General features: G+C 41.0%; 1 protein-coding gene across 3 annotated transcripts in view; it reads right to left on the bottom strand.

The window, feature by feature from the left end:
- Window positions 1-9,072, bottom strand: part of P4HA1 (prolyl 4-hydroxylase, alpha polypeptide I) — a 62,616-nt gene that overhangs the window by 15,775 nt on the left and 37,769 nt on the right. For all 3 annotated transcript variants that reach the window (XM_005864681.2, XM_005864680.2, XM_014538396.1), the window contains one exon: window positions 1,270-1,369. In XM_005864681.2, the coding sequence (XP_005864743.1) occupies window positions 1,270-1,369 (100 nt within the window). The remainder of the gene's footprint in view (window positions 1-1,269; window positions 1,370-9,072) is intronic.

The following is a 9,072-nucleotide window of genomic DNA, read 5'->3' as shown; positions in this document are numbered from 1 at the left end:
GGCAGCTGGTCGATGTTTCTCTCTCATCAATGTTTCTAACTCTCTATCCCTCTCCCTTCCTCTCTGTAAAAAATCAATAAAATATATATATATTTTTTTAAAAAAAGAATGCATTAAAAAAAAAGTATATGAGGTTTCTTTCTGGGGTAAAGAAAATATTCTGGAATTAGACAGTATTGGTGGTTGCACAAAGGCCAGATCCTCTTTCCGGTAACAAAACCAGTGTAAATCTTATGGTATATGAATTATGTCTCAATAGAAAAGAGAAGAAAAAATATTTTTTTAAAAAAAGAACTGCCCTGGTTACCTGACAGGCCTAGGAATGAAAAGCACACACATTATAGTGTATAGGGAGCGGCTATAGAGTTAAGCCTCGGATGACCTGTTGGCAAAGCCACAAACAAGTCCCAGCTTAGAGGGCACAGCCCTCTTAGCATAATTAGGCTTGACCTTATGACTCTCCCTAGATATTATCTGGGTAGCTAATGGGCTGTGGGAGGTGCAGCAAGTGCTGCCAAAACAAGTGAAACTCACAAGAACATTGTAACTATGATGCCCACCAACTTGTTTACCTCTGGCTATAAAATAAAGGCTCAGCTTGCAGTCTGGATCTCTCTCTGTGGCCTCAGCCAGGCACAGGAAGATCCACCTAGACCCAGCTTATTCTCTTTGTCTGTCTTTTCTACATCCTTCACCCACTCCCCACCGCCCCACCGCCCCCCGGCTCACTGAACCCTTGGCTGAGCTGGCTCAGCACACATTATAGTGTGCTTAATAAATATTAGTGTTACATTTTTCTCATTTCCCTATAAATTTATACTCGACAGTAAGAGTTTTTAATGTTTTTTAAAATATTTTTTTATTGATTTCAGAGAGGAGAGGAGAGGGAGAGAGAGAGATAGAAACATTAATGATGAGAGAGAATCACTGATGGGCTGCCTCCTGCGTGGCCCCTACTGGGGATCGAGCCCACAACCGGGGGTTGTGCCCTTGACTGGAATCGAACCTGAGACCCTTCAGTCCATAGGCTGATGCTCTATCCACTAAACCAAACCAGCTAGGGCAAGAGTTTTCAATGTTTTGATAAATTTTAACACAGAACAATCATATAATTTTCCCACGGATTATTAAAATCACTACTTTGTGATTAAATTGAATACTGCCTGTGCAGTGTCAGGAAATCTCATCTGAAGCATCTTTTGAAAAAGTGTAAAGATAATTTAAGGATAGTGTGATAGCATATAATTCAAGGATAATGTGACTACCCACCTGTAATTCCTCTGCTGTGGAAACATCTAGTCCTGTTAGATCTTGTATTCTCATATTAATTCGAGACACCACAGGGTTTTCATAGCCAGAGAGCCAGGCACTATGAACAAGAAGAAATAGTCTTATTGATAATGTTTCAATACATGAAGACCAATAGCTGTCATTTAAAAAGCTGTAATATATGGGACAATAAGTCCTTATCTATAGGCATTTAGTTGATTTGCTTGTTTAATATGATTTTTACTAATGAATGTTGCATTTTTACAAAAACATGTTATATTTTACAGTTAGAAGCTGGAAAGGAAAAATTAACCTCATTATGGTTTCTATCAAAATAAGTGGATTAATGTAAGAAGGTTATAGAGTGCTATTTACATTGAGAATTTTTTTTTTTGTAAATTCTGGAAAAATCCATACCAAACTTAAAACAACTGCTCCTGCTAGGTAAGGTATGGGAATTGACTGGAGTGGAGGTCATAGGGTTTGAGGCCTGATTTATACAATGGTAGTATCTTATAAGAAAAAAATTTCACATGTTACTTGCATAAATAAAAAAAATTTTTTTTTGGTTAATCCTTACGCAAGCAAGCATATTTTTTCCATTGACTTTTTTTTTTTTTTAGAGAGAAAGTGAAAGAGAGGGGGAAAGGGAAGAGAGAAAAACATCAATGTGAAAGAGACACACCGACTGGTTGCCTCCTGCATGTGCCCAGATCAGGGCGGGGACCTAACCTGCAACCCAGGTATGTGCCCTTACGGTAACCAGGAATCAAACCCGAGACCCTTCAGTTCATGGCTGATACTCCAACCACTGAGCAACACCAGCCAGGGCTCAACATATTCTTGCTAACAGCTGCAATTCAACTGACTGGCAAAAACACAATCATGAATGAATTCTTTTCTCCACACTTACACCTGTGTCATGGAACCCTACTGAAGAAAGTCATGGAACAGGGTGGCTGTCCCACTAGAAATGCATGAACACCAACCCTTCCCAGGGCCCTTATCTCACTCCCTCCTCTACTCTGCACCCCAACCCACCTCAGCCTCTCCCTTCCCTCAGAAGATAGCATATCTCCTACCTCACAGAGAACACAGAAACCATAGAATCTACCTACATTTGCATCTACCTGCTCCTCTTAGTTCATTCTAGTTCCTTCATTCCAGCTCCAGGAGATTTCTCTCCATTATCAAAGGCGAATCCTCTGCCTTAGATTCTACTATCTCCTGCATTTTAGGAGCCATAAGTCACTGATTAGTCCTGTCTCTATTATATAATTAACCTCCCTTCTCTATAACTCCTCCCACAGCTTTTAACTGAGCTTAAGTCTCTCCCATTAAGTAAATAAAATTTAAAAGATTTCCCCTTAACTCTTCATCTCCTTCCAGCTGCCAACCTCTTTCTCCTCCCTCTTCAAGTCAACTTTTTCAGACTCCTCATTTCTCAATCTATTCCATCAAAAATTTTCTTACTAATATCTTACTAATATCACCCATAACTCTAACTAGATTTTCCAATTCTTGTTGTATTTGCTCTTCCAGTAACATATCACAATGTCCCTCCTTCTTAAAACTCTCCTTGCTCACTCATTCTCCCAGTATCTCTTCAGTCTCTGGCTGCTGCCTCCCGGTCTCCCTTACAGCCTCTACCACTACATCCTGCCTCCCCCTCTGTGCCCAGCAACACTTCCAAAACATGCTTCCTCTAGCCCTAAGGCTAGTGGCACATGCTCTTCTCTCTGCCCAGAATAGTCTTTTTCACTTTGCAAAGTGAAGCCTTTAGATTATCACTCTTGTCATCTCTCCTTCCTTGACTCTTCCCCATGCCATGCTCTGTCAAAGCTTCCTAATGGTTTTTTTGAGGAAGCGGAAGGAGGAAGTGGTTACTACTAATCATAACATGAAAATGATGTGACATGCTACTGCTATAAAATTTACATTTCTCACATCCATTTCAGAGGAAAATATATTAGGATTCTCTTTCATGGACTGACTTCATTCAGTAAAGTCATTTTTTAAATAGTAACATTTTCTCAACTGTGGTATGAAGTTGTCAGAAAGACCACTATAAAACCTATAATAATAATTGACAGGACAAGAACCACGTTAATGTACCTTTTTCACTGGTAAGGCAATTGTTTGCTATGAGTGCCACAATGATTAGCAATTTTCTCCTTAAGTAACAGATACTCAACTGTTCAAGACTGAAATGAGTTCTCTAATTTTGCCCTCTTTTGGAGCACAAGCAAATATTTTTGTTTTTTGTGTATGTAGGGAAATATTGTAAAATGCAGCTGTTGTAGTCTTCTAAATTTTTCCCTCACAATTAAACAGCAGTAATTGTTAGGAATATACCTTTGTAACATTTACAGTTTTTAAAATAGTAAGACTTCTAAATAACTTCTCCTCGCTCACTCACTAGGCTTTCTATTTTGGCACATGACCTATAACATTCCACATGTGATATGTATTTTAGTAGTTTCTTCTATTGACTATAGTTTGCCCTCAATAAGGGTTAGTATTGCGGTTTCAAACATTTTTACGTTACAGACGTTAAGTTTTCATTTCACTGAACTGAGTTTTATTTCACTCAGGTACTTATGGAAAGGTTTTGAGCACACACATATTTGCATACATATAGGTGTATAGGTGTATAAGTATTTTTAAAGTAAGACTCCAAGGCCAACTACGAGAAACAATTTTTTTTAATTAAATCTTTATTGTTCAGATTACATTTGTTCCTCTTTTTTTCCCCCCCATAACTCCCCTCCTCCCAGTTCCCGCCCCACCCTCCGCCCTCACTCCCCACCCACTGTCCTCATCCATAGGTGCACGATTTTTGTCCAGTCTCTTCCCGCATCTCCCATTCCCCTTTCCCCGCCAAGAATAGTCAGTCCATTCCCTTTCTATGTCCCTGATTCATTATAATCACCAGTTCATTCTGTACATCAGATTATTTATTCACTTGGTTCTTAGATTCACTTGTTGATAGATGCATGTTTGTTGTTCACAATTTGTATCTTTACCTTTTTCTTCTTCCTCTTCTTAAAGGATACCTTTCAGCATTTCGTATAATACTGGTTTAGTGGTGATGAACTCCTTTAGCTTTTCCTTATCTGTGAAGCTCTTTATCTGACCTTCAATTCTGAATGATAGCTTTGCTGGATAAAGTATTCTTGGTTGTAGGTTCTTGGTATTCAGCACTTTGAATATTTCTTGCCATTCCCTTCTGGCCTGCCAAGTTTCTGTTGAGAAATCAGCTGACAGTCGTATGGGTATTCCCTTGTAGGTAATTGAGTCTCTTTCTCTTGCTGCTTTTAAGATTCTCTCTTTGTCTTTTGCTCTTGGCATTTTAATTATGATGTGTCTTGGTGTGGTCCTCTTTGGATTCCTTTTGTTTGGGGTTCTCTGCGCTTCTTGGACCTGTAAGTCCATTTCTTTCACCAGGTGGGGGAAGTTTTCTGCCATTATTTCTTCAAATAGGTTTTCAATATCTTGCTGTCTCTCATCTTCTGGCACCCCTATTATTCTGATGTTGGTACGCTTGAAGCTGTCCCAGAGGCTCCTTACACTATCTTCGTATTTTCGGATTCTTTTTTCATTTTGCTTTTCCGGTTGGGTGTTTTTTGCTTCTTCGCATTTCAAATCTTTGACTTGATTCTTGCGCTCCTCTGGTCTGCTATTGGGTGTCTGTATAATATTCTTTATTTCAGTCCGTGTATGCTTAATTTCTAGTTGGTTCTTTATCATAGCATCGAGGGTCTCATTAGTTTTCGTGACTCTCTCCTCAAGTTTATTGACAGCTTCTAGCACATTTTTGCAAGCCCTCAAAATTGCGATTTTTAGCTCTATATCCTCCATTTCTGTCATGTTTTTTTGTCTCCGCATTTTTTATGCTTTCTTGGTGCACCCCCTAGTGGTCTTTGTGCGCAGTCTTGTTCTAGTTGAGCCTTGATTGTTGTAGTTAATACTAGAGGGATTTGACCACCAGGCCGACTGGCTGTGTGAATCAGCTGTGTCTGCCGCGGAAAACTTCTGTCCTCTGGGGAGGTGCTAATCTAGCCTTTGCCTGAGGCTATCCGGCAAATGGCTCTGCGCAGGGCTTGGGCGGGGCGGGATCAACAGGGCAGGGCGGGCGGAGGGAGCCGTTATGGTGCCCTCAGTCCTGTTCCCAGAGGCTCTGCTTCTCAGAACCCCCGGAACCGCTGCAAACCTCGGAGGGAAAGCTGCCTTCCAACTGATGCCAGACACTCCCGCTTCTCCCGTTTGGGTCCGAGTCCCCAGCGATTCGCCCGTATCTGGAGCTCAGAGTCTGAGACTCCCCCCTGACCGAAAACGACAACCGCGCTCTCAGCCACCAGCCCGCTTTGCGCGCGCACCTCCGCACCTGAGTTTTTTCCACACTGCGCCTCCTCTGAGCCTCGGTGTGCTGTTATTTTTCCTTCTAGTTGAAGAGTCTCTCCTCAGCCAGCCTTCCTGTGGTTCTGGGTGATGTCCGTTCCGTCTTTTAGTTGTATTTTTGAAGTGGTTGTTTGCGGCAGCAGTCTCCGGTGTTTACCTATGCCGCCATCTTCGGCTGACCCAGTTGTGGAGTGAGAAACAGTTTTTCTTCCTTAGAAATCCTTTTCTAGGTTGCGAAGGGTAAGTACTGTTTGCTTAAGAGTGTTTTGAGGCTCTCGTCTCTTTATCATCTATTAACACCACATTGCCATGTCTTACTGCCTACATGCATGTCCACTTCCTCTGCAGCACTAGCCTCTTAGAGCAGCGACTTTCGACTGAATTTTAAAAACATGCAATACCTGACTAGTCAGGGGCTGACCTCTCTTCCCTTAGACTGTCAAATAAAAAGTAAATTTTAAAAAGGACACCTGCCAACACAATAGCCATCCAGTGTGAATGAGTCAAAATTATACCTTTTTGGTCAGATCAACAAAAAACATATTTTTTGTTGTGCCACAAAATTTTAGTAGTTTATGTGTGCCAAGAAGTGAAAAGGTTTGAAAGTCGCATCTTAAAGTACTATGTCAGAAACAGGATGTTGTTGACTTAAGCACCCAATGCTGTTTGCACCTTTCAATAACTCTCATTCTCCACTTTAGGCCCAATCTTGGTACCAAAGTAACTATCAACAAAGCTCAAGAATATCTTCCTCTGTAGAACACCCAAGTATGTAACAGTTTCCATGCCTCTATGCACTCTGAATATATACACCTTCACTCCAACCCCTCTGCCTTTCCGAACCACATCTCCAGAGAATGCTGCTTCCACTTACCCAGCTGTGAATGCTGCCCTCCGCCCGGAGCCCTGTGTTGTTTCAGAACCATGGTCTTTTGGTCTAGGGACACCTGCCAGCACGTTATCTACCACGGCCCAGATCACCTATAACAGGTCATCCACCCCATTCCCAGGTGCTGCAGGGATCAGAGCACCCCCAACCCTGTGGGAACCCTCTTCAGCCTATTTCCTCAAAAGGCTGAGGTCTGGCTGGCACCCACTTCTTTCCCAGAAGTGTCTTTGCCTACATATACTCTTAACATTTTCTTTGATGTAATGAAATAAAATTCTTTATACCTTTGATACTTCATGGACATGGTGACTTTGGTGGGTACCTGCTGAATGCTACTAGGGGCCTCTCCTAGTGGTAGGGAGGGTGGAGAACCGTGCCCCTGTAGCCCTAGAACAGTGGTTCTCAACCTTCTGGCCCTTTAAACACAGTTCCTCATGTTGTGACCCAACCATAAAATTATTTTTGTTGCTACTTCATAACTGTAATGTTGCTACTGTTATGAATCGTAATGTAAATATCTGATATGCAGGACGGTCTTAGGCGACCCCAGTGGAAGGGTCGTTTGACCGCCAAAGGGGTTGCGACCCACAGGTTGAGAACCGCTGCTCTATGCCTTTATCAACCCTTTCTAACCCATAGGCCTATATCCGCAGTTACTGCCTCCCCATTATAGTTCATCTTTTCCTTGACAACGGTTGCTCATTCTTCAGTCTGACATCTCCTCTGCCCAGAAGAACACCTTCCCTTTGCCATTCTAGCAACTACCATTTCAGTCTTTTACTTTACACTTTGCAAAAGCAAGAAATGCTTGTTATAGTCAACAAATGGTTCTGGGACACTGGATAAGCACATTCAAAAGAAAGAAGTTAGACCTGTAACTCTTGCCATATGAAAAATAATTAACTAAGAAGGTTTTAAAGACATAAATGTAAGAGCTAAAATTATAGAACTCTTAGAAAAAAGCACAGGCATATATCTTTGTGACCTTAGATTCAACAGTGGTGTAGCTGTGATATCAAAAGTACAAGCAACAATAAAAAATAAATAAACTCTTTACCTCTTTAAAACTATAATTGAAAATGTCAACTAAATTTTGAAGTGTTTTTCCATAAAACACAATTTTTTGCCAAGAGCAAAGCAGAACTCTTTGTCCAGATAATTTTATGCTTCCCTTTTTCCACTTAATAATGAGATAACCCAAAATATCTTCCTTTTGGTCTTATCGACAGAACCTAAGAGTTAAGTTGTACATACAGAGCAACATTTCAACATTTTTTTCTTTCTAATGATTTTCTGTTGTTAAGAAAACCTCTTATTCTTTTAATATACGATGTTTTAAAGTATCACTGGAATGCTTTCTTTGAGTAAGGAGCAATATTCTCACACTATATTTCTAATACATTAGTAAGGAAGGCAAGCTCACATAAACAGACAGACAATACCATTTTGGAGGTTTTAAAGACTGTTATAAAACCCCCAAAAGGAAAATATGAGTGATATAATTTGAATATTATCACTATCTTCTTCTTCTAAGTCAACAGATATGAAAAATGAACATTTCACAATCAGCTAACAAAACCACTATGTAATTTTTTTAAAATCTTCACCCAAGGATATTTTTCCATTGATTTTCAGAGAGAGTGGAAGGGAAAGGGAAAGACAGAGAGAAATATTGATGTGAGAGAAACACATCAATTGGTTGCCTCCTGCATGCACCCCAACCAGGGTCTGGGCTGGGGAGGAGCCTGCAACCAAGGTACATGTCCTTAACAGGAATCGAACCCAGGACCCTTTGATCCTCAGGCCAACACTCTATACACTGAGCCAGACCGGCTAGGGCCACTATGTGATTTTTTAAACCTTCATTCATTCATTCATTCACTCATTCATTCAATTACAGTTTACATTCATTGTTTTGTATTAGTTTCGGGTATATAGCACACCATGTGATTTCCCCCCCAAAAATCACTCAGAGCCCAAAGTGCCAGTTACAGAGGGCAAAACTTGCCAAATTTTTGTCTCTAAGTGCTTCAGTTAACAATGAAACGCTAACCATCCAGACTAGTCCCTTTGACATTAGTGGTCAATTACACAGTAATACTATAGATCTGTCAAGTTGTGTTATCTGAGAAGCACGGATCAACCCAATAGAGTCTAATACTGTTGTTAAAAGTTATTCCAGCCCTAATTGGTTTGGCTCAGTGGATAGAGTGTCAGCCTGCGGACTGAAGGGTCCCAGGTTCGATTCCAGTCAAGGGCATGTACCTTGGTTGTGGGCACATCCCCAGTAGGGGGTGTGCAGGAGGCAGCTGATCGATGTTCCTCTCTCATAGATATTTCTAACTCTCTATCCCTCTCCCTTCCTCTCTGTAAAAAATCAATAAAATATATATTTTTTAAAAAGTTATTCCAGAACAATTCGAAGGAGTAGCAGCTGCTTGTGTAGCCCGCCCCCATCCAAGGAACAGCAGCCTCCTGATCACCACACCCTCTGTCTGAGGAACAGCAGCTGT

This window comes from Myotis brandtii, unplaced genomic scaffold (genome assembly GCF_000412655.1).
Source record: "Myotis brandtii unplaced genomic scaffold, ASM41265v1 scaffold190, whole genome shotgun sequence".
NCBI lineage: Eukaryota > Metazoa > Chordata > Mammalia > Chiroptera > Vespertilionidae > Myotis > Myotis brandtii.
Note: the sequence above shows the minus strand (reverse complement) of the source record. Positions and strands in the feature narration are given on the sequence as shown.